This window comes from Calidris pugnax, unplaced genomic scaffold, assembly GCF_001431845.1.
Source record: "Calidris pugnax isolate Ruff unplaced genomic scaffold, ASM143184v1 scaffold42, whole genome shotgun sequence".
NCBI lineage: Eukaryota > Metazoa > Chordata > Aves > Charadriiformes > Scolopacidae > Calidris > Calidris pugnax.
The window spans coordinates 242,813-269,836 of NW_015090920.1; the positions used below are offsets into that span (position 1 = coordinate 242,813).

The following is a 27,024-nucleotide window of genomic DNA, read 5'->3' on the forward strand; positions in this document are numbered from 1 at the left end:
CTCAACCACCTCCCTGGGCAGCCCATTCCAATGCCTGAGAACCCTTTCAGTGAAAAAATTTTTCCTAATATCCAGCCTGAACCTCCCCTGGCATAACTTGAGGCCATTTCCTCTCGTCCTGTCGCCTGTGACTTGAGAAAAGAGACCGACCCCCACCTCTCTACCCCCTCCTTTCAGGGAGTTGTAGAGAGCAATAAGGTCTCCCCTCAGCCTTCTCTTCTCCAGGCTGAATAACCCCAGCTCCCTCAGCCTCTCCTCATAAGACTTGTGCTCCAGACCCCTCACCATCTTTGTCGCCCTTCTCTGGACCTGCTCCAGCACCTCAATGTCTTTTTTATGGTAGGGGGCCCAAAACTGGACACAGTACTCAAGGTGAGGCCTCACCAGTGCCGAGTACAGGGGGACCATCCCCTCTCGGGCCCTACTCCCCACGCTGTTCCTGACACAGGCCAGGATGCTGGTGGCCTTCTTGGCCACCTGGGCACACTGCTGGCTCCTGTTCAGCCGGTGTCCACCAACACCCCCAGGTCCTTTTCTGCCAGGCAGCTCCAGCCACTCTGCCCCCAGCCTGGAGCGCTGCAGGGGGTTGGTGGGACCCAAGGGCAGGACTTGGCACTTGGCCTTGTTGAACCTCATCCCGTTGGTCTCGGCCCATTCACATCCAACAAGTGCACAAGGGAAACAAATCCATTCAGCCTTTTAGGGAAGCAGGCTCACTGTAACCCGAAGCATTCCCACTGCCCATGTTCTGAATGACAGAGCTGTAGGGTGCAGGCAGCCCCAGCCATCCGGGGGGCTCCCTCCAGAGCCTAAGGGACACCTGATGCATAGGGCTCGGCAGGATTCGAGTGACAGGAAGAAACAGAGCCATGTAAAATTGCCAAAAACACACATCTCTAGGGCTAGGCTGGGAAGGAAAACAGCAAGATTAACAATAACAACTCCAGGGTCTGGTAAGAACTTAGTGTCTTGTACTTAGAAAGACACACTTTTTTTTTTTTTTTTTCCTGGATCCGTATCATGCCATCCAGGATAAGGTATGTAAATGGACACAGATTGAAAGTGTGGCAAATAAAGTTGCTTGATTTAATTTAAATGTTTTTTCCAACTGAGAACGTAGTGTGTTGACTAAAAATTGATAATTCCAGACCGTGAGCTGCTGAAGGCTCGATAAAGATGATAAAGCAGACACCACTTTACTGGGGAATTATGGAATTTTAAGAGCTGTTTTACTACCTTATGTTAAACTTTGTAATTCAGAACAAAATAATAGTGGCTGATGCCAGAGAACTTGTACTTTACAGAAATCCCACAAACATTTCTTTCTTTTTCCTTGAAAAGTCAACGTCTGTAGCCTCAGTAAAATTGGCAACTAAAAGTTTTCTATCGAAAATACTATCAGTCCATTATCCTAACCTTTCAGCTTCATTAATATGATTTCTGAATGTTGTTCTAACTGGCCCTTATTCATACCGGACATACCAACCATATGAGAATCCATTTTGCCACTGCTCAATTTAAATGGTACTGCAGCACAACACAAGGATGGGAAGGTATGTGTAACCTCAGCTTTAATTTGCTTTCACATGCAAACAGATGTATCGCCGTGGATGACTCGCAGTTCCTCTGCTCAGCCTACACATGAACCGAGTGCACACAGTTCATGAGAAAAAGAAAGTATGCACACTTCATTGAACTTACAGAGGTAAGTTTGTAAATTCTTCTTTGCCCTAAATCCAATCTCCCATTTAACCCACTTCTACAGAAGCTCCCAAATTCGTATCTCTGGGGCTTCATTCGCTGGGATAGATTTACTACCAATAGTTGCCTGATTACCTGCAGAAATTTTCCCTCATTCAAAAAAATGCAGCTTCAAACTAACACAGCTTTTAAAATCGGGACATTTTCAGTATCCCTAATGGGAACTTGCCACCTAAACACATACAGTCATAATATAGTTGTTTTCTAAACGAGGTCCAGGTGAGTCTTCAGGGTAGCTAATGAAAACATTGCCTTGGGAGATGGCACAGAAGACTAAGGAGGCAGAGACCCAACTCTAGACATATAGAATATTACTGCTTCTTCCTGCTGACTGTCCGAAGCACAGAGGAGTAAGCGAATAAAAACAAAAACAAAAACAAAAACCAACAAAAAAAACTTAGTCATCTGGGTTTTCAGTTGGAAAAATCAAAAGTAAAAAGAGAGATGGATGAGCACAGCTTGAGGCTCTGGGATTCATATGGTTTCCAACTGCAAAAACATTTAACAAAGGCTTGAGAATATTCCCAAACCACCCCCATAGCCCGATCCCTGGATTCAGCATTCCAAAGCTTCAGCAAGAGCAGCTTTTTTTGGTATCCTTCCCTCTTTTCCCTCCCTGTTTCCTTTTCAACCCACAGCCAGCTACATTACGACTCTCCTAACTGGTTGCATGCTCCTGTATTTCACCAGGACATAAGCAATCTTTACATTTTGCTCCTTCGTGTGTCTCATTTACAACACCCTCAAGAAGGCTGCTCACAGAGCAGCCGCACACACATCCCCTTGGAGCCAGGCGGGTGGAAGCTGCCCAGCGAATAGAGAGACTCATCCCAGGCTGCCCTCTTGCAGCTTTGTGCCATCCGAAGGCAGGCCTGAGATAGAAGAAATGAAGCGTGCTTACGCTTCGTAGCTCTCAGAATCACAGAATCTTCTAGGTTGGAAGGGACATTAAAGATCATCTTATCCAACCGTCAACCTAACTGACAAAAATAGACACCCACACAACAAACAAGGAACATCATCACTAAACCATACCTCCCAGCACCACATCAACCCGTCTTTTGAACACCTCCAGGGATGGGGCCTCACCCACCTCCCTGGGCAGCCCATTCCAATGCCTGAGAACCCTTTCAGTGAAAAAATTTTTCCTAATATCCAGCCTGAACCTCCCCTGGCACAACTTGAGGCCATTTCCTCTTGTCCTGTCGCCTGTGACTTGAGAGAAGAGACCGACCCCCACCTCTCTACACCCTCCTTTCAGGGAGTTGGAGAGAGCAATAAGGTCTCCCCTCAGTCTCCTCTTCTCCAGGCTGAATAACCCCAGTTCCCTCAGCCTCTCCTCATAAGACTTGTGCTCCAGACCCCTCACCAGCTTTGTCGCCCTTCTCTGGACCCGCTCCAGCACCTCAATGTCTTTTTTTATGGTAGGGGGCCCAAAACTGGACACAGTACTCAAGGTGAGGCCTCACCAGTGCCGAGTACAGGGGGACAATCACCTCTCAGGCCCTACTCCCCACGCTTCTGTGGGTGAGAAGGCAAAGCCAGCAGGGGGGCTGGGAGAACAGAGGATGCTGTCACGCTCCCGAGCAGCAACACGGGCTTGCAAAACAGTCCTTTTTCTCTGAAACGGGACACTGTCCGTTGGTGCCAGAGAACAATTTCCAATTTCCAACAATTTTCTTTCAAAAGAACAACAGATAGACTGCTTGAGTTTAACACCTAACAACTTAAAAACTCCAAACGATTTTACCTAAGCTCACAAAACCTACCTAACAAAACCAAACTGTAACAGCAGAGACACAGGACTCCCTCTCCAATGTCTTGGCAAGATGAGCACATATTTCTGGAGTCTGTTCTTGGTGCTCAGAACTGGCTACACCTGCAGTCCAACAGCAGCCTCCTTCCCTTCCCCTCTTCTGGCTAAGCATCTAACCATAAACAATCATCTTCAGTACGTAAGAGCTAAACACCCTCAGCCCTGAAACCGTACGGCAGAATAACAGAAAACAGCAAGTTCCTGAGGGAGGGACGTGAAATGACGCTGTCTTTGGAATGCTTGCGAGGTTAAACCCGAGATGTTCTGACTGTAGGTTACAGTGCAGTTTGGATGGTCTGTAGGCTCGTTACAAACTACTCTGTGACAGCACAGATGTAATTGAAGCTCTGTCCTTCTTTCCACTCTAAACTCCAATTTTCGTGAGTTTATAATTTGCATTGTAAAAATCTGTTCTGAGTGAAAACTTGGCATACCACAGCTTCCGCATGAGAACATTTTCTTTTTCCAAGACAGTCAGCTCCTTAAGGTTTTGTAAACAACAAAAAGTTTGCCAACCAAAAATAAGTTAAAGAAGAAATAAGTCACATGTCCCTTAAGTTCCTTTGTAGCTTGAGAGGGAAGTTTTATCTGGCCAAATTTAACCTGCAGGGAGTCCAATGCAACTTCACAATTCAAAAACTGTAAACAAACATACAACTGAAAGCAGAGCCTTATTACAATTTACAGACTTGCTGTAACCTACATCTGGACTCAACTAAATTGAAAATATCCCCAAACCTACCAAAGAGATGGCAGACTGTGTCCTCTCTATTAAACCCAACCACTAACCCTGTTCCCGTGACTCCTGGCCCATCCCTCCCCTCCAACCTGAACAGAATCCTTATTCCCTACTACACAAGTTTCCAAAATACCTGCTGTGTTCCACGCAGAGAAAGAGTAGTAGTTTCTGTAATTTTCTGTGGACTTCTTTCCACTCCATTTCTAATTGCTGCCCGCCTATTGGCTGTAGGCAGGAAGACACCCTCACATCAAGTGCTCCACAAGAAACTACCACCCCTGCCTTTATCAAAACCGGTGACATCTTACCACAGCTTTCCATGCAGTCGCTCATATCTCACATATCCCACATATCCACACACACTTGATGCCTGACATTTGAAATTATCTGTCTATCCACTAAGTGCTTGAAAATTGCATGCAATGGTAACGCACAAATAACTTACAGACTGTATTTTTCATCTCTTTAACAGATGAAACTAGCAATAGACTCTTTTTGTGAAAGATCGCAAGGGATTAATCTGTTATAAACAAGATGTGAGATAAGAAATAGTAAAACATATGGAAAAGAAGAAAAGGGAAAGAAGTCTTAACAGACTTGCAGACTTTATGTGTTTAGGCTTCTGTGAATCTGCTCATTAAGGTGGAATAGAATACTTTCAGTCAGGCTTCTCGAGCCCTATAAAACACAACAGCAACTAACTCCTATGTGTAAAAGTATTTCCCATCCATCTTACTAAAATACTCCTTTAAACCATCTACTCATTAAAAGTTCACAACTAGATTCTGGCCCGAAAGTTTTCTTTAAACAGTTAACTGACCAAAGGAAAAAAAGAGGAGCCTAAAATAACACAGCAGAGCCCCCACTCCTAACTGCGACTCAGGAGCGAGCCATACCTCCTCTCTCTGTCGGAAGTAGGAAACTCAGAAGACAAGAACATTGTAACCCAGCAATCTGTTGAGAAAGTATCTTCATTTTTTTCTAGCAAGTAATAAGTGAGAATTCAGAAGGATGGGCAGTGAGTCATTAGCTATTACCTCAATCTTCCCCGTACAGATTTGTCACTCAGCTCCTGTGACTACTAAGCCCCAGTTCCTGGGTTATTTTGACTGCACTTTCAGCCATTCCCTCTATGAATCAAGAAGTTTCATACATCCAAACTATCTCAGCTTGCCAGGCACAGGCACATTATGTTTTCTGCTGTCTCCCGATCTGTTTGAATGAGAATGATAAACTCTTGCTCATCAATGGGTTTGGCCAAGCTGTTGGTTTTGCTGTTGTGCAACACAAACCTGCACCCCTGAACAACAAGGCCTTTGAGCTTTCCCAATGCAGGGAGTGGCCTCCCCTTAAACCCTGCCAGCTGCCTATCTCCAAAGATCCCAGCAGACTCATATACTTGAGGTGGGCCCTTTCAATTTCAGACTCGTTAACCAAAAACCAACCAACCTTTCTGGCACCTCCTCAGACATCTCAGTACATAATGACTGATGGTTAACTCCTATTGAGACAAACAATGGTACCACCACAGTACACAGTACCACCTCCGTTTACCTCCACGTCCTCACATTACAATGTAATCCGCATCGGAAGGCACTAATTTGATAGCACAAAACCACTCCAGCTGTCTTGCCTGTACAACTTCTGCAGAAATCACAGTAGCTTTTTAAACTGCCGATGCCATTTCAATCCCACTCCTCTCTGGAGCACAAGGCTCACAGGCACAGCAGAGGAAGAATTGTTTTCCCATGCTAACTGCAATATAAGCATATTCTGAGATGGCCACAAAGGGCATGAACAGGTATTTTTAGAAATTCAACCTTGACAAAAGGCTTTATCATCTCTCCTAAATAAGGAGGTGTTTACACCTCAGTGCAGGAAAATGAAGCAAAAGTGGTTTTTTTTCCCCCCACAGTTATTTCCAACACACGACAGACAGGCAGCCATGAGTTTTTAACTGTATGGATTTTAAATGCACCTGAATAAACGACTGAGCTAGCTCTTCTACCATATAACCTACATGACTACGTTATGCCTTTTGGCCCATCACAAGCAGGATCCAACTCTGCTCTCAGTTTCTACCCAACTGTCCCAAATTTACAACCCCTGAAAATCACATTTCCAAAGCAAACAAAATATGCAGTTCCCCTTACAGGGTTCTGCATAAAGACCATTTTATAAGTTCCCACAGAACTTAAATGCATCATCCAGAGCTATACAATGCAAAAACTGAGAGATCTGAAGATTAAATTCTCCCTTTCCTCTGGGGTATAAATCCACCTCTAATAGCAGGAGATGAGGATTTTCCTTCAAGGACAATTACGTCACAATTGGCTGTTACCAACTATTTTTTCTTTTTTCTAATTATAATTAATGAACTGGCTGACTTACAGAAATCAACTATTTTCACTGGGTAAGCAATCTGGACATTTATCTTCATTGGCAACAGACATTCTAATGTTTTCACTTTACCTAAAATAATAAGAAGATGAAGCGAAGATCTCAGCAGTTTCCAGAGCTGCTACAAGAGAACTCAAATTTCTCAGAGAAATCTATGTCTAATGACTGGAATACTCAGAAAATCAAAAAGCTTCACTAACCTTCTACATTCATAGCTTCCCTCAAAAGCTGCAACTTCTTCTGTCTCTCTCTTATCCTGTCAAAGGCACTTGATATTGCTGCAGAAGTTGATGTCTCAGGCACGTGGCGCGTTTGGTCCAGTTTTTGCGGTCCAAAGACATCCAGTGCTATGCTTCCATCAGAGTATCTTGCTTCCTTGTTTCTGGTAGCAGTAGAAGTCCGTACTGGGAACGCGTCACACTGATGGTTGTGCCCATGAGAGCCTCCAGCATGGCCCTTCTCGGCTGCCTTGTCCATTGTGCAAAGCAAATCTGTGGAGGAAGCCCATACTTTCCTCTTGGGAGGGACATCTGTATGAAGGTGACCTTTTTTTTCAAACTCACTGGTTTTACATATATGAGGACAGAAAACATCTTCCTGTCTTGAGTTGTAATCTGTGGAAATGCCCTGGGAAAACTCCTCCTCGTCTTGTGTTCCTCTGATGGACAAAAATCCCATAGACTTGCTAAGTCCTTTGTTAAGCATGGTCTGTTGAGAGAAGTGAGTTTTGTGTCCATCGGGTGCATCAACCACTAATGTTTTTCCTGGAATAAGGAAACATTTCATATATGTAATTTTGGACTTAATACACCAGAGTCCAACACAAGTTACTTATGGCTAAAGTGTATACAGAGCACATATCTGGGGCTTGATTTTGCCATACAAAACATTAAGACAGCTACTTCAAGGGCTGTCTCAGTCAACAAAGACAACTACTTCATATCTGACAGGTGTTTTATTTTTTTTTATTTCTGAAGCGGTCAAGAAAAAAATATGGCCTACTATAATTCAGCATTAACATTAAAAAAAAATGCTGAAAGTTGTGTTCTCACTCGTTTTATTTTTAAAATAGTCTGGACGATCACCAAAATTACTGTTTAATGATCAATCTGAAACCAGCCATTCCTCTCACCTCTCACACCCAAAGACATCACCTACAATTTTCAATGACAAGTCCAGGTTTGTTCTACAGATTTACAGATGCCCTGCAGTAGTGTCAGTAGCAAGAGAAGGATGACTGTGTAGTCAGGAATTTTAAAAATCCTGGATCTTCCTTTAGTGACTATGTTTGGTGATGACAGTCTCTCCACATAAAGAATACTCTAAAATAAAAGCAACAAACCTTCTAAAAGCACAGTACTTCCATGTTTCATTAATAAATGGATCAGCTGATACTAACGAACACTCTCCCTTCTCCCTCTCCCTTACCATAAAGTTACTTCCAGAATAAAAGAAACTGTCAGCGGTGGAATAGTATCAATGAAATATGTGCTCTCTGAAAAACCCACATCATGGTGACGGAGAAGTTTTGATGATGATGTATGTCTCGGGCATAAGATTTTCTCAAAGTGTTACCCTGATTTTACAAAATTAATTACAAACAAACATCGGTAAGGACAATCAAATTTCTTAACAATAACAGGTGACTTACAAGTTTACCTTCCACCTTCATGAGATCAGAATAAAAGAATTATAACCATTATAAGAGTAACACCCCAGAGAAAAACTAGTATCAAAGACTACCCAACTGCTACTTGCTTTCTGTTAACAAATGGGATTTTTTTAATGCTTCTTCATTGTTTAAGTTGCAAAAATCCATACTCTACAGTAGATGTCACACAGGCAGTAATTTACTTTTAACTCCAACTGGCCAAGTACATTGCCATATTAATGCAGTATATATGCTGCAGATAGAAAAGGTTAGACTTCATCTTCTTAATAATTTTTGCAATCTCAACCTCATCATGATATGCCAACAAGAAAACTCCACGAAAAATATTCCATGCTGGGTTGCCTAAGGCATGCCTGCCCAACCAGGTGGAGTCACTACAGCATGTGATGGTTTTCTAAGAGCTAGTTCCCTATCTACTGTGATACTCCCATGGACATCTTTTAAGAAGCAGCAGCCTTGAAGACAGCCTCAAAAAAGAAAGCACTTGTGATCTCAAAGTAACTTACTGTGCCATATTTACTGTTCTCAAAGATGGCTCTATAGTGCTGCATGCTGCTCTTCCAAAGTCAACTGAAATAAACTGCTTCACTTGCACAGGAGGCTCCTGCTGATATATATCTAGAGTCTATTATCCTTTTGAATGGAGTTTCACAGAATGCTATAAGGACAGTCATAATTGTACTCAGAAATGCTTTAAAAGCCCATGATTTTACACCTTTCAACTCTGATATTCTACTTGAAGAGGGGCTGTTAGTTTTCAGTTACTATTTCTGTGATATTAAACTCACAACGGGTGTTTAAAAAAAGCAAGACTAAAGCCAAATGCAAGCAGGAGTCCCCTTCAAATACACGATGGTAAAATGTTAGGGTGCAATTGTCTAAAAAGTGTCTCATAAGAAATTACACAGTTCCCACACGTTCCAGCCTAGAGAATAAACCAAAAAACTTTGCCAATGAGAATGAACTTCTGAAAGGTCCTGACAAATATGGCTTTAATCCTAAACTCCAGTAAACATAATTATCTTTGTGGTAAGGTAAATCTTATGTTATTATCTTATTTTCAGACTATACATCCCTTAAAAGGCTGGTGAATTACATATAATATTCACAGACACAAAAAAGCCCTTTAAAAATAGCTGTTCACTCTGAAGTTCCCACTGTCTAGCTAAAGCAGCAGGATTATATCCATTCTGCAAACGCACACTTCACGTTCACCTACATGCACATCAACGACAGGATTTTAGCTCAGTCATTTGTGAGAGAGATAAAAACAAAATACTGCAGTATTTAAGATCGTAAAAAAAAAAAAAAAAAGGCAAATCAAAAGGAGCTCCAAGAATCCTCCCCAATAATGACAGTTCCAAGATACTTTTAGGTAGAAAAAACCAAAGCAATCTCCTCTACACACTGTTTTCACTTATCTTTTGAAATGTAAAAAAACCCAAACCCACCTCTTCAACACTGAAAATATTTACATGTGCAAGACCTTACGGAACAAAACAATGGCAAACAAAGCAGAAAAAAGAGGATAAACAGAAAGCTGCAATCCAATACGTTACCAAGGCTATAAAAGTCTGGATTACTTGGTACATCATCAATCATGGCTCAGGAGAACACTCCTGGTTCAAAAAAATTATTTAGGTCTCTGCACATGGAAGCGTTACCTTGTTTCAGGATCACACCCAGTGAAAAGAGCCACAATCACAGAATCACAGAATCTTCTAGGTTGGAAGGGACCTTAAAGATCATCTTGTCCAACCATCAACCTAACTGACAAAAATAGACACCCACACAACAAACAAGGAACATCATCACTAAACCAGACCTCCCAGCACTACATCAACTCCTCTTTTGAACACCTCCAGGGTTGGTGCCTCAACCACCTCCCTGGGCAGCCCATTCCAATGTCTGATAACCCTTTCAGTGAAAAAATTTTTCCTAATATCCAGCCTGAACCTACCCAGCCGGTATCCTCACCACAGGACACCCAGAGACATCAACACACCCGTTGTATGCTGGTGGGACTGCAATGGAAGAGCCCAGCTGCCAGTGACAAAAAGTGCTAGGGAGGAAAGAGCATCCTTCTCACCAAAGCTGTAGTTTCTACAGACTCGTAGCATTCAGACGAGATGCAACAGAAGCTGCTTCTAGTTCATGCAGAGGCACAGAAGACACAAGCTCCTTGCCCTGGCATGCAAGAGATGCTTTCTGTCCTGAAGTCATCCACCCACCTGGAGCTTCCTCATGAGGAAAAGTGAAGGCCATGAACGCTACCTCATCAGCAGTGACTGGGAAATACCGCCACAGCTTTGTCACTTACAGCTCAATGTGTCATGAGACAGGAGATGAGCTGTCCCGTCGGGAAGCAGCGCAGGAGGCATTCCACTGCCACACTGCTCTTTGAGTGATCGAGGTGTCTACAGGTCTAACGCATATCCACACTGACTTATGCAGCCAACACGAGTTTTTAAACACAGTACCAAAAAGGAATCTACAGCTGGCGTTATTTAAACTGTAAAATTCTCTGGGACATCTTTATTACTCTCTCCATTCCCACTGCTTTTCACCAGGCTGGGCACTTCTTCCCACCTTCGCAAAACTCATCCCTCTCTACATAATGTTATTTCACCAAGCTCTCTCCCCAGACTGGCTCACAGCGTTAACATGACCTGTTTAAGAATCATCCTCAGAGAAAGGCAGAGAAAAGACTAGAGGGCAAGGGGTGCACAGCCTGCTCAGGAGAAGGCAAACCAAACCACAGCAGCGATACGCAACTTTCAGCTCTATACTTTCTATCAACCGAGAACGCATGGTGATCTTCACACCAGAGAGCAGAGGGTCAACAATCAAGGACAAGACTTCTTAGTACAGAAGCAACTCAATTACAGATACCAGTGAAAAAACTGGATTAGGCAACCAGCCAAGGAAACCTGTCCAGGCCATTTTATTATTTTTTTTTTTAATAACTTAAATCTGTCCTCATCCCTCCTTACTTTTTAAAAGTACTATTATAGACTTCGTAAAATCAACTATTATTTTCACTTTTTTTCCTGGACCTCCTCACCACACTACCTCAGCATTACTTAGATCAAGGGTCTTGAATGACTACCTAAGTCTCTTTCAGCACAAGGGTCATACATCTAGCTTTCAGCTAACCTCCAGAATAAAGAAGGGCATATAATTCCAGTCTGCTCTGATACATGTATTCTCAGTTGAATGGCATACACAAGTCCGTAAGTCCATTCAATAAGCCAATACATAGTTTATCCATCAACTTTTTTTCCCCCAGCTTTTATGATGAAATGTGGGGGAAAATGAAGTGAAGAATTGCCAGTAAAAAATTATATATGAAGAGAAAATATCCAACTAATGACCAAAAGGAATGTGACTGCATATTGGAACCTTTATGTCTTTAAATTATAATGGATGGAGAGACTCAAACTACAAAGTCCCTTTAAAAAAAATGGCTTGCATTTGTAAGAGAAACTCTGGAGGTCTATCCAAAACATCTTGGCTCCACTGAAGACATTAAGTATCTCACCCAAGACCACACAGAGCTACGCCATGTTTCAGTTACCCAAGGGTATAACCGGACAGAGAAGTGCTTCCCTACTTGTCAGTGATGATAAGACAAGCCATTAGCAATTAAGATACTACAGCATGTAAGTCACTTCAAAAGGCATGCTTTCCCCTTCCCCAGTTACTCCTCTGCTGAACTCAACTCTTCTTCATGCTCATCTGAACAGTATCTGAGTTCTTGATTTCACATATTGCCCTTGGGTGTTTATCCTCTACTTGATGTTACATTAGTGCAATTATTTATAATTACTGTAAATAATTCGAATGCAATTACAGTAATTGCATGATTCCAAAGTATAATATATAGTGAGGGAATATATACAATAAAAATAGCAATTAATCACCAAGAGTTCACAACAAAATTCCCTTGTGGTGCTAAAATGAAAATCTAGTTTTCCACACACCTTTAACTGGCAGATGTTACATTTGCTAAATGACCATCAATCTGCTTCCTCCTCCTTTTGGTGCCTTCAGCCATAGATGCAACTACACCCTCTTCCACACCAGTGCCTTGCACACAACAGCTGTTACTCACACCACCAGTAACCTGGTGGATTTTCCCTCTGAGCAAGAGAGTTGTTAGTCTGATCCTAATTAAAATACAGTCTGTCTGCAATTATTTGGGTACCAGATCAATCACCCAGGCGATTAATCAAATATTATGTAAGTGCAAACACAGTCTATGTCATCAGATAACTTTATCTGTTTTACTGAATAAACACAGCTCAAGTTTCTTTAAAATCTTACTTATTGCCCCCCCTTTTTTTTTTTGCTCAAAACAGAATACCTTTTTCAGCTCTATTTTAGCAAATGTTACAGATATACACACACAGGGGTGGGGTGAGGAAGTGAGAGGGGCTATGGGGGACAGGGAGAGATTGCCAGCGTACGCATGAAAGCACAGAGCATCCCTGCCAGACTGCGTGGTCTGAAAAGAGGAAATTGTTACACAGGAGTTTAAAAAACATCTCCCACAGAAAACTGAACAACAGAAGAATCCTTATCCCAAGACAATGCAGTTAGTTTCTCAAATATGAGTGGGTAGCTGCTGGAGGAGCTGGGTTTGCAATCCCTTTGGGCACAGACAGAGCCAGATGCAGCCTGTGGGTTGGCTGCTAGGAACGGCACCTCCTCCTTTCTTTTACTTTTTTAAAATTGTTGAGAAAATTCAAGTTTCAGATGGAAGTACTCCTAAAAGAACGCATTCTTCGTGAAACATGAAATGAGCTCGACATAGGACTGTTGAAATCACTGCAAGGAATGGCCAAGCTATAAATCCCACAGAACAGTTTGCGTTCTGGTTTGGACTGCCATGGCTCTAACAGAAAAGCAAATAGCTCCAGAAACCAGGCACCTTGTCCAGAGCAGCAGCGAACCTTGCCAACTAGTACTTTGCAAATGTAACATTTTACTTCTCACCTTCCTCAGCACCTCTGCAGAAAAGACAGATGTACCATTGCTCTTTCCCACTCCGGTTTATGGGCCAATTTTTTCTTTTTCTGGTAGAGTTCTCAACCAAGTAGCCAACAGGGCCACCCTGCTATTCCCTCCCTGGGTTTTCTGCATACCCCAGGAGGAGCTCTGCAATACAGCTGCTCTTCTGCACAGACACACCATTTGACATCTCTGGTGTTATATCCTCACTTATTCTTGTCTCCATTCTTATTTTGACTTCAGAGTTCCTCCTCAGCACCACTGGGCCAGCACCTCCAATACTGCCAGGCTAGAGGCTCATTAAAGCAGTGGCAACTATACTTAAATGTAAAAGATCTCTACCAACACCAACCACCAGCACTTCTAGATGCAAACAGAAACACTTCTTGGAAGAAAGCAGGCATGGTTTTTGGAGTGCAAAAAGAGTAATTTTTTTTTTTTTTTTTTTTTTTTTTTTTTGAAACCAAGAAATCTTCATCTGGCTTCCATTTGGTTTTGTTGAACTCTGGAAGTTATTCTCCACCTACTCAGTTGTTTTTTTTCTAGCACTGAGGAGACAGGGTAAAGAAAAGAAAAAAGATGATATTTCCAGATGAGAAATTTTCAAGTCAATGGAATTAAGTTTGGGCTGTATTTTTTGATAAGTTAGGTCTGTGTGCTTCAATTTAGCAAGAATATGAGTAAACTGCTTCAGTTCACATGTGGAGGTCATTGCTATGAACCATTTCTTTATAGACTAAAAGCTGCATTTTTACCCAGAACAGAAACTAAAACATAATCCACAATCAATTTCCCTGGATCAAAAGCAAAAGGCCACACTTTCCTTTGCAAGTTTTTACTGGGCAGCTACAGCAGTGGCTGATATTCCAGAGAATATTCTGGAAACTGAACACTAGAATTTCTTGTTAAAATTAAAAGCAACATCACTTAGCCTTAGAATCTTTTATGCAGTTCACAAGACCTAACATTTTTGCTGCACCTGACAGAGCATATAGTCTAATCAAACAGGTAGTTCATCGACATCTAACATTTTGTTCAGTATTTCCAATTATTTCCTGTTTATGTACAGTTAAAGTGAGCCTTAATAAACTTTTTAATTCATTTCAAGCCTTTATTCATGTGGCATACATATTCTTTTGGCAGAGACAAAGGTTGGAATTTTGCAGGACACAGCTGTAGTACTGGAACATCCAGGGCTAACTCGTGACAGCGCACCACGCTGGAGAAGTCAAGTTAAAATAAGAGACCCTCATGGTAGGAAAACAAAGCCAAGACATCTGTTAGCTAAGTCCCTTTAAAAGATGAAATATCTCTGCAGAGGTCTGTCCTTGTTCACAGATCATCAACATAAGTTGGAACTTTGTAAATAAACACACAGGGTGCAGCACTCACGTTGAAGAGAGCCGAGATGCTGGCCACCAGGCACGTTCTCCTTACCCCCCCGACCTCAGGAGATTTCAACTGGGCTTGAAATGGACTACACATCCTTTTGAGGGACGAGTGCCACAGTTTGTGGTGAAGAGTAACACGGTGAATTAATTCTTGCTTTATGTTTGGAAGAGTTTGACATTTTCTTACCCATTCGTCACACCAAAAGAATTTTATCAGGCTACTTCCACAAATAATTACTGAAGTAAAGACTCTTAAGGTCTAAAGTGTTTTGAGTACAAAACTTAAATAACGCTCACTGGTTCAGATGACTCACACCAGATTTTACCACTTCTATTTCTGCTGGCTAAGTCTGTTCCTAAATACCGTGTTCTGAGTATGACTTGACTAAAAGCAAACATTCTGTAATATTAACTTAGAATAAATTACTTCTGCAGTCAGCCCTGCCATAAAGCTCATTCACCAAGATGGCCACAGAAAGCGAGTCATGAAAGAGGCAAAAAAAATAAATTTAATTGAGGATAATATTAACATGAGGCTATTTATTAATTTAATAATTATCTTCAAGACATAAAGATGGAAATGAATGCCTGAAAATACCCAGCCTTGGTAAGTAAGAAGAGTGAAATATCCAATTTAGACACATGAAATGTAAAAATATTCCAAAACATTTGTCCTAAGCCAACAATAAAGCCCTGCCACTTACAATTTTGGGTGACCATGGTATGGAAAACTGATCTTAACATTAATGACTTTCAAAAACTGAAAGAAAAATCTTAGCATTTTTCAAAGACTGCAAGTATCTAAGGTATTAGTTGGTTAATCTCCAACTAGGAGCACATCTCTCTTGCTGAACCATCTCTAGATTCATGAACTTAGCACGATTTATCAGTTATCTGAAGTTCAATACTCACAGTAACATTCTGATACTCTTTAAGTTCCTAATAAACACCTTAGATCTAAGCTGTCATATGGAGAAAAAAACAGCAATTCTATTCATTGAAAATTGTCTTTAAGATTTTCACAACGACTCAACAGAACTTCACCTCAGTGAGTCTCAGACAAGTTTTCTGTCTTCTAAGGAAAGATATCTTCCTTAAATATGCTCGTAAAATGACTGGTAAAATCAGACACATTCTTATGTGCGCTGCCCCCGGCAATGCCCAGTGCTAAACTGGGCTCAAAATGTCTTCACAGAGGAAGTTAAACCCAAACATTTAGATAGAAGACGACTGACAGAAATTCTAAGTTATTAGACAGTTCACTTAGAATCATAATCCTGCCTGGTACCTTCCTACCCTTCTAAGTGTTTGCCATTTTGCAATTAGAGTAAGAGGCATATATGAGGAAGGCATCTATTAGAAAAGCAAACCTCCAGCTCTTCAAGGAGTTAGTCAGAAGAACCCCCTGGGAAATGGTCCTCAGGGACAAAGGGGCAGAACAGAGCTGGCAGATCTTCAAGGACGCTTTCCATAGAGCACAAGAGCTCTTAATCCCCAGGTGTAAGAAATCGAGCAAGAAAGGGAAGAGAATAGCACAGCTGAGTCAGGACCTGCTGGTCAAACCAAAAGGCATGGGAGGAACTGCACAGGCAACTCAGGCAGGACCAGGCATCCTGGGAAAAGCATAGGGACACTGCCTGGTTATGGAGGGACAAGGTCAGGAAGGCCAAGGCATGGATGGAGCTGAACCTGGCAAGGGATGCTTAGAATAACAAGAAGGGCTTCTCCAGGTATGTCAAAAAAGGAAGGTTAAAGGAAGTGTACCCCCACGATGAGCAAGAATGTCAAACTGGTAACAACGGATGAGGAAAAGGCTGAGGTTCTCAACAGATTCTTTGCCTCAGTCTTCACTGCCAACCCCTCTCCTCCCACCTCCCGAGTTGAAAGACCAGGTGAAAACAGGAGCTATGAGAAGCAAGAAGCGCCCACTGTAGAAGTCCAGGTTCGAGACCTTCTAAGGAATCTGAAGGCACGTAAGCCCATGGGACCTGATGAAATCCATCCACAGGCCCTGAGGGAGCTGGAGAATGAAGCTGCCAAGCCACTTTCCATTATATTTGAAAAGTCATGGCAGTCAGGTGAAGTTCCCACTGACTGGAAAAGGGGAAGCACAACCCCCAGTTTCAAAAAAGGAAAAAAGGAAAACCTGGGAACTACGGGCCAGTCAGTCTCACCTCTGTGCCTGGCAAGACCATGGAGCAGATCCTCCTGGAACCTCTGTTAAGGCACATGGAAAATAAGGAGGTAATTGGTGACAGCCAACAAGGTTTCACCAAGGGCAAGTCATGACTGACAAATTTGGTGGCTTTTTATGATATTACCAGCATTGGTGGATAAGGGGAGAGCAACAGCCATCATCTACCTGGACTTTGGCAAAGCATTTGACACTGTCCCGCATGACATCCTGGTCTCTAAACTGGAAAGGCATGGATTTGATGGATGGACCACTTGGTGGATAAGGAATTGGCTGGATGGCTGCACTCAAAGGGCTGCCGTCAACAGCTCCATGTCCAAGTGGAAACCAGCGACGAGTGGCATTCCTCAGGGGTCAGTACTGGGACCAGTGCTGTTCAACATCTTTGTTATTACAGTGGGATTGAATACAACCTCAGCAAGTTTGCTGATGACACCAAGCTGTGTGGTGCTGTCAACACACTGGAGGGAAGGGATGCCATCCAGAGGGACCTGGACAGGCTTGAGAGGTGGGCCAATGCAAAACTCATGAAGTTCAACCAGGCCAAGTGCAAGGTCCTGCACCGGGGTCACGGCAATCCCAGGCACAAATACAGGCTGGGCAGAGAATGGCTGGAGAGCAGCCCTGAGGAGAAGGTCTTGGGAGTGTTCGTGCATGAAAAGCTCAATATGAGCCAGCAATGTGAGCTGGCAGCCCAGAAAGCCAACCCCATCCTGGGCTGCATCAAAAGAAATGTGGCCAGTAGGTCGCGGGAGGTGATTCTGCCCCTCTGCTCTGCTCTGGTGAGACCCCACCTGGAGCTCTGTGTCCAGCTTTGGAGTCCTCAGCACAGGAAGGACATGGACCTGTTGGAACAGGTCCAGCGGAGGGCCAAAAAGGTGATCAGAGGGCTGGAGCACCTCTCCTATGAAGACAGGCTGAGAGTTGGTGTTGTTCAGCCTGGAGAAGAGAAGGCTACAGGAGAGCTGGGGAGGGACTCTTTGTCAGGGAGTGCAGTGACAGGACAAGGAGTAACGGTTTTAAACTGAAAGAGGGGAGATTTGGAAATTCCTTACTGCGAGGAACAGGTTGCCCAGAGAAGCTGTGGCTGCCCCATCTCTGGAGGGGTTCAAGGCCAGGCTGGATGGGGCTTGGAGCAACCTGGTCTGGTGGGAGGTGTCCCTGCCCAGGGCAGGGGGTTGGAACTCAATGATCTCTAATGTCCCTTCCAACCCAAACCATTCTATGATTCTGTAATTCTATATTTCAACTACACACAGCAGAATAGTACAGAATAGTACAGCATCAACAGAAGAAAAATGGACTTTGCTTTTCAGAGTTACTTCTTAGTTTCTTTTTTTTTCTTTTATCATTGCTATTTTTCTTAAATCCTCAACTGGCCGCCTACTTTTGACTCCTCAATCTATGAGATTATAATTGGTATAATTAGTACTACATTCCACAGCTCACTTTTCCAGACATCTAAAAGCTGTGCCCCCAGGGCAGCTGATCTGTGCTGTTATTGACAGAATTTGCACCAGGAAACCAGCATACCATAACAGAAAAAAAAAATAACCAAGCATTAAATTGCCCTGAATCAAATGTGAACTGTCTCTCATTATTATCAGACACCCATTTCACTGAGTCCTCGCTAACTTTCAGTATACAAAGCTCAGTATATATGGAACTGAAGACAGCTAGAGCCAGTTTGGTTATGGGGGGATGGGGGTTGTTTTGTTCTCTTTTGTATTTTACTGATCCTCTACATTCCTGCCCCCTGGCTTGAAGTCTCAGTGAAAAGGAGATCAAGGAACGTATCTAAGATCGAAATACAGAGAAATAAGATGGTGCTATTAAAATATACCAGGAAATGGGACTGATAACAGCAGTAGAATTGAAAAAGGTTTTGGGGAAGCCAAGTGGGCTATAAACCATCTAGGGAAAAAAAAAAAATCCACAGGTAATCAACATGATACACAGAAGCAGGATACATGAAAGCAGGACAGGCAGAACGCAAAAAAATTAAAGGAATGATTGACTTAAATTTATCTACTTTTCTGAAAATAAATATTCAAATAACAGAATACTTCTAGGGATAGGGGAAAAAAGAAGCATAACACCATTAATAACTCATACTTTCAGGACCAGGCTTGGAGTAATGCAGACAAAATAATGTTTGCACTTCAACAGTGAAGCTCAAAAGTTCATTCCCTGTGGTGCCACACATTATGTGACACTCTACACATTCAGACACTGCATCCTAACTGAACTTTTCAGTAATTAAAATAAAAAGCAACACCTCTCGGCCATCTCAGAAGCAAAGTCATACATACCAAGCGATTCCAAAAAAGCAAGGGTAAGAGGAAAGAATATCATAGCTACGACATTTTTTTTCAAGTCTAAGGATGCAGTAGAAAAACAACAATTAGGTCCTCCAGTTTATATCCTTTAATTTAAAAGGCACAGTCCTCAGACAAAGTTTCAGACATTACAAGGATGTTATTCACCCTAGAACTGAGCCAGAAAGTGATGGAGGATCCTGGCTTGAGCTACTACATTGATCTCCAAAATTTAGTAGAACCTAAACCAAAAGTTTTTTTGTTCAGACATATGTAAGACAAATGGTACTTCTGGAGGAAAAAAATCTGCTAAAAAGCCTAAACAAAGTTGTAGGTAGGAAAACAAATGAACCAAAAAACTACGCTCAAACCACATGAACATTTTTAAAAAAATAAAATAACAAGTTAAAGATTTTCTAAGGAAATGAAAAACACCAGCAAAAGACTGTTCAGTTGTATCGTGAAAGCACAACTAGATACAACAAAGAAAAAAATAAATAGGGCTGCTAATGCAATGAGAACGGAGTATAAAGACAACCTTGCTACATCTCCAAAACTTAAAAAATATTCTGACCATTATCAAAACACAGTGTATGATGATTGTGGAATAAAAAGAAGAATAGATGATGGAAAGAGGGTATGGAAATGACAAAGCCTGAGGTAGTAGCTGAGTGGTAATGTGCTCAAATGTGCAGGCGTGTAAAGAAACTGTAAATATGACAACACTGTAAATTGAGAATAAACTATACGTAAACTATATATAAGAATAAACTAACAATTAAACCATCAGAACAATAAGGTTATGATACATCCCTTATAAAATTGGTGGGAACCAGGAAAAGAATGAAGAAAGAGCTTAAGTTCAGAAAAGAAAGGCATTACATGGTTTACAAATCCAGTCAACTACATTACTCCAGTCCCCTGTATTCCTGCAGATCTTCCTACTGCTACAAAGGTATTCTGCAGAATAAAAACAAACAAACAAAACAATAGAAAACAAAGCCCCTGAGAAATCAGTGTATTTGTTCCAGAAAACAGAGACAGCTTGTACCAGAAACTGTTCCTAAACATACAGTGCTGTATTGGAAGGGCTGGCAACCACCAACATAAGATTTTTTTATATCAAAAAGTAGCCTAATGTAGAACTCATCTCAAAAGAATGAATAAAAGGAAGACCACCAATGCCTCCCCAGACTCATGTCTAAATTTTGCGGTTTCTATTGCCACTGACAACTCCATGGATTATTTTGGTTCCTGTCATTCACTGCACTGTTGCTTGACACAAAACTAAAAAACAGAGGAGCCGCTCAAGCACATCAGCAACAGAACTTTGTTCTAAGTTTACTGATGATAAATAGGCAAAGAGACGATGTGGGTGTGATAAAAATTCTGTGTCGCTAACACTTATGGTGTTGAGTTTTTGTAGGTGATGTTGCATTGCAGCACCAAGAGACTCCATTTACAGATTAATATTTTAAGGCAAGAATGGTCTCATCTGATTATCACATTCACTGCCTGCATCACAACAACTTGAGAGCTGTCCAAGCTGATGCCTTATAAAATGCTCCTACCTACCCCTACAATTCTTACACATAAACAGAACACCAGCCATTTGGAAGACGACATCATCTTGTCTAAGAAGCCTATTACAGAGCTGATGCTGCCACTGACCTCAAACAAGGACATCTAACGAAGTCATGGCCAGCATCAGCTGTTAGTCTACACAACTTTATCCCTTTTCCTCCATAGTGGCAACACCAACAGTGGCAACACCTCTGAAACACCCTGTCTCCTCCCTGCCCCCAGCTTCCTCTTTCTTTACTTCCTGAAGTGACAGTACAACCCTACCTGGCCTCCATGTCCACCTAACACTGTCAAAACACAAGAGAACTGTGACAGAACATATCACACCTCTCTTCAGAAAAAAAAGAGGAGGCAAAAAAAAAGCATTGCGTGCAGAGAAAGGAGTCCAGGGCTGCCTGGGAAGCAGGGAAAGAGGCTGAGCTATGAAGTGAAAGCAGAGTCCACAGGAAAGAGGGCACTAAGAAAACCTGCTTCCTGTTCCTCTAGCTGACCTCCCTTCAGCTGAAGAATCCCTTTGTCCAGAAACAGAACTTTTGGCTGAGCGCACCTTTACAGCCTGTTCCTACCATCAGGACTGAACTCCAGTTCAGACATGTATTTTCTTGAAACAATTATTCTCATACAGCCATCACCAACACTTAGCTAGGCACTGAGCCATCACAGTTCTATTCAATTTCTTTGGTCACAAAACCTGCACAAACTTGGTCTTTCACGGGCCTGCACTTACTGTCATAACCCTTACTGCAACGAAGCACTTACCTGTGGGAAGTCCCTTTCCCCTTAGCCTCTCCCGAATAGCCTGACTCCTGTCTGGCTTCAGTTTTCTATCTCCATTACAAGCAAGTTGATCCACCTGCAAAACAGGCAGCAACGCAAAATCAAATATTGAAAGATCTCACATTAGTATGAAACAAGTGTCCATAATGTACGTGCACAGTATAAGTCAGTGCCAAACATTTAAGTTCAAATTCAGAGTGGAAATTGGAACTTTTTTCATAAAAAACAGGTCCATCAGTGTAAATATCCCTTAGAATTACCCATATTTGAATAATCTGTGCCTGATTTTACTACACATTTGGTCCGCTTTTGTCCACTAAGTGTAAATTAAGTTCACAAGCACATAACTTAAATACATTCCACCCTACAGCAAACTGAAGAGACAGCAATACTCGAAAACCATGATCCATGGTTGCAACACGACTAGAACTTGTGATTTGCCTGACGAGTTCTCTGTGTAACAGGAAGAACTGTTTTGTACCTGATAATTTTAGGCTGATACCTCGTACAACTTATTACACATGTAAAATCTCATGCATTTGTGAGAAGCCTCACATTTGGCCCCTCAGGTACATTCTTCTCCCACGTCAGGCTTAACTACTCCCATTAACTTTTTAACTGGTTTTTTGGTTTTGTTTTTTTTTGATCACTACTTCCCTAAAAAAATATTATTTCATATGTACAATCATTCAAAGACCAATTTATTTGATACAACAAAGAATCTTTAGTGAGATCTTTTGATATGGCAGGAATTGGCATAACTTGCAGAGTGGAAATGAGAAATCAAGCAGCCTTCCATCCATCACAGTCACGGTGCAACTCAATTAACAATTAAACAGATGGAATCAGTCTTGTGCTGTACTGCCCTTTACAAAGTATATTAACACAGAAAGTGAAAACATTCTAACAGGACCTCTCAGTTGTGCTTCACAGGCCACCAAATGACCAGTTATAGAGCTAAGACCTCTCTAGCCTTTGAGAAGGCAAGTTGAAATTGGATGCATGCTGACCTTGGCACAGCAAGTTGTACTATGTTTCTGGGGAAAAAAAAAAAAAAAAAAAAAAATATGAGAGGTTACTGGGAGAGAAAGCGTAGAAGATGAGCAAAACTTCAGCACTGGGTAACCACCAGTAGTCCTGCTCCTCCACTATCACCACGGCACAGGAGACAGGAACACACTGGCTGGATTCAGGTCTCCACTGGATTCCAGCACGTTTATCTGGGAGCACTACTGCTGTCTGTGGCAGGCTGGTCTAGATCAGACTGTCACACTGACCTCAGGCTCCCTCTGAAAGCCGGCTGACAAGAACGAGATGAGAAAAAGCAGAAAATTTGCTAAGCAGAAAGGGTCATTAAGAACTTGGGAGACTAATGAGTGACTTCCTACAGCGGTGGTTTCTATAGCTTGTGGCCTGATTTAAGGTTTAGCAGCTTCACTGATTAAGGCCTTATAGGTCTTTATTTCATTGAATGACAGACTAGCTCCACTTGGCAACTACAGAGGACTGAGACACGACAGGGAGAAGCACCAGACTGACAGACATAACCTCCCAGACTGGATGATGCTGTGCGAAGCTCAGGCTCAGTGCAATTTCTGGAGGCCTGTCATCATCAGCTGCTGCCAAATACTAGACAAATGCACGGACCTCTCACCTCCTGCGTTTCCAAACCAGATTTATGAAAAAACTATCCAACAATTAGATCATATGAATTTTATTTTTAAAAAGGAAACATTATCAAACCAATTATTTTTTTTTTTTTGCAATTATAGTGCTGTCTTTCCAGACAACAATCTTTACATTGGCATGACCCCTATCACATTAAAAAAAGGAGTTTCAATGATATAAAATACGATGAAATACAGGACTATCATGGAATATCATTCCAGCAGTAATAAACTGCTCAGCATTTGTTATAATTATAAACAGAACACAAGGAGAGCAAATATTGGCCAGAAAACAATCTAACAACACTGAAAAGCAATGGCCTTCCTTTCTACTCAGAGCCTTGAAATTGCATCAGTATTCTGAAGTTCTATTGTAATGGCTTAGGTGAAGGGAGAGGCTGCTTGTCAGGAACAGTAAGTTTGCAAGATGAGTTCACGTAGTTTCTTTCACTTCTGAAAACAGTTGACACATTTTTCATCATTAGACGGTAACATCCTCCACAGTTATCATAGCCAAGATATAAGAAGTACAAGAGAAGTTGCACACAGCCTAAGAAGTCCCTTTTCCTGTTAACAAGTAACTCTCCAGAAGTCAAGCATAACTTTAAAAAGACAATTCAGAACAATCATTTTTGAAGCATTTTAAGTAGTGGCAACAAGTCTAAGTCATGAATGCATATTCCAGGAGGAATTGTCAAGTGCACAAACTGTTACGGGGGAAAGAAGCAATACTCTCCTTTCAGCACTCACCCTTACCCAAAGTGCAACACCGTAAAACCAGAGGAAAAATGACTCCAGAGTGACCTTTGGACTCTTCCTGCTCCTATCTATAACTCCTCAAAGTGTGCCCTCAAGGTGGCCAAGAAGGCCAACAGCATTCTGGCCTGCATCAGGAGCAGCGTGGCCTGCAGGAGCAGGGCAGTGATGGTGCCTCTGGACTGGGCACTGGTGAGGCCTCACCTCGAGGGCTGGGTTCAGTTCTGGGCCCCTCACCACAAGAAGGACATTGAGGGGCTGGAGTGTGTCCAGAGGAGAGCCACCAAGCTGGGGAGGGGTCTGGAGAACAAGTCCTATGAGGAGAGGCTGAGGGAACTGGGCACGTTTAGTTTGGAGAAGAGGAGGCTGAGGGGAGACCTCCTTTGCCCTCTACAGCTCCCTGACAGGAGGGTCTAGAGAGGTGGGGGTTGGCCTCTTCTCCCAGGTGAATAATGACAGGAGCAGAGGAAATGGTCTGAAGTTGGGGCAGGGGAGGTTTAGATTAGATTTTAAGAAGAATGACTTTCCTGAGAGGGTGGTCAGGCACTGGAACAGCCTGCCCAGGGAGGTGGTGGAGTCACCATCCCTGGAGGTATTTAAGAAGTGTGTAGACATGGCACTTCAGGGCATGCTCTAGTGCCTGAGATTGCTGGATTGGGGGTTTTTTCTGGGGGTGTGTGCATGGTTGGACTCAATGATTTCAAAGGTCCCTTCCAACCATGAAGATTCTGTGATTTTGTGATTCAAACGCTGACAGACTTACCCCAGACAGGCTTCCCAGAACCAGTCTGACCAACTGTTTCACATATGAGAAAGAAGGGGCACAGTTACTGTTCCTGATGTGGGCGCTGCAAGCATCCAGAACAGTCCGCACAGATACACGGGCGTAAATTACATCTTCACACATGCCGAGGAGTATGCTGTTAAGATGATCTCCAAGTTTGATAGGCTAGTGAGAAATAAAAACAGGAGGGATAGGAGAGTCAGTTTTAATAGTGACTTGTGGTACACACAGAAACAAAAGACATTCAACACAGTAAAATAACTATTCATGAGACTTATGGCCTACACTATCTGAGTGCCAGTTTGAAAGTCACCACCTAGGTGGTGAAAAAATCGCAATTGTACATCAGGGGACAAGCATTCAGCATCTAGATTCGATTCCTACTCTACAACAATCTGGTCCAAACAGGCTGCTGATCTGTAATGTCAGGACAGCAACACTTTCCTTTTTCAAGGGCTTAGTGACTAGTGAAAAGGTTCAGAGGAAGTTTTCTTTGGTATTTTGGAACATTCTGCCAGTCACAAGCATAAAATTCAATTCTCATTACAATTATTTGGTAACCCTCTATTTGCTATGCTCATTTTCGACAGTTCCCCATCCCACCAATATTTTGCAGCAGCTGTGTTAGCACTGGACCACGTCCAGTGACATCATCAAACAGTATTAACAAAAAAGGAAGGAATGAACAGCAAAGCCACTGGCTAGGGAAGCAGAGCTTCAGAGTTGCAGGACAACACTCACACGGCTAAGAACAATCTAGATTTAATTCTCCTCTACCCACACAGTTAATCCAGCGCACTGTACATGGAATATTGCTCCTCAGGGTATGCGATGGTCAGCAATAACATTTGTTCTCATACGCTGCAGGCACCTTGGGACTTGAGCTTTCTGATCTGCAGCTCTCATAAAGTGGGTGATTACCCAAAAAATACTAGTACTGCTGTGCGTTTTGTATCACAGAGCACGTCAAACTCTTGTAATCTTCCAGTCTTCTCTGTATTAATATTCCTAAAGTGTACCGTAAAAGAAATATTCTGGACCACCCTGATTTAATTAACACAGGCTTTTCCCATCTGTTTCACACATCTAACTAATCGTAAAAAATCACTCCTGTATTCAACTACACTCCCAGGAGAGAAGCAGCTCATTAACAGGCAGAGCTCATTAGGCAGGCAAGTATGGGGGAAAAAAAGATTAAAAATGGTAAAATCCACGCATGCTAATTTACATTTAAAAGTAATGCCATACACAGACTGTCCTTTCGCCTCCACAGAGCAGAGGTGGTGCATGAGAACATCCCAAAGGTAAATTCTAGAGTTCTGCTCCCCCTTTTTTTCCAGGCATACTTCACCACACTGTCTTTGGAAAATTTTTTTCTATCAAAAGGTAGAGTACTTCTTACCACTGCATTACTATAAAACTGTTGCTACAATCTAATACCAGAGGAAGAAACAAAGAAAAAAGGAACTAAAATTCATGCCTACTTTCTGCTCAACACCTACCTCTATCTACCATAAGTCACTCTCCCACTACTGCTGAGTACTGTTCCTTTCATCTCCTACAAGACAGGAGAGCAAAGAAATGGGATAGCTGTCTAAGAAAATACTGGGGCATTTGGGATAGGCACAGTAAGCATTGCAAATAAGCATCCGTAAAACACTCATAGCTTCAAATTCTGACTTTTGCATTCAGGCAGCTACTTCCAAGTCAGTACAACTAAGAACCCAACTACCATTCTGTTAAAGAAAATATGAGGAACTGGACGCTTAACTTGTCAAAGAGCCTTTCAAAATTTCCTTCCTTACTCTTACACAAAACATCAACTTGTAGGACTGAACTCAAATATGAAACAGAAATAGCTTGTCTCCTTGAGCCGCACAATGCTCTGCCAAATCCCACAACTGAAGTCCATCATTAAATGGGTATTTTGAGTGCATTTCATCCCATTTTCACTCTCTTGGATACTGACTTTTAACTATTGGGGGTGGGGAAGGAGCACCCAGGAAGATGATGAATCACATCACCTTCTCTCAGTTTTGAAAAGCCAGTCTAGGAGTTCTGCTGGGTGTGTGAAATAACCCCATTGAGCAATAACACTCGGCTGTAAGCGGTCTGCAACTATGTCTGCACTGACTGACAAGTCAATAGCAAA

General features: G+C 42.2%; 1 protein-coding gene across 3 annotated transcripts in view; it reads right to left on the reverse strand.

Annotated features, from left to right (window-relative positions):
* The window catches only part of PTPN13 (protein tyrosine phosphatase, non-receptor type 13 (APO-1/CD95 (Fas)-associated phosphatase)), a 129,131-nt gene that overhangs the window by 57,404 nt on the left and 44,703 nt on the right, over positions 1-27,024 (reverse strand). For all 3 annotated transcript variants that reach the window (XM_014950048.1, XM_014950046.1, XM_014950047.1), the window contains exons 6-8: positions 24,852-25,037; positions 21,648-21,741; positions 6,917-7,480 (exon numbers count right to left, since the gene is read on the reverse strand). In XM_014950048.1, coding sequence (XP_014805534.1) covers positions 6,917-7,480; positions 21,648-21,741; positions 24,852-25,037 — 844 coding nt within the window. The remainder of the gene's footprint in view (positions 1-6,916; positions 7,481-21,647; positions 21,742-24,851; positions 25,038-27,024) is intronic.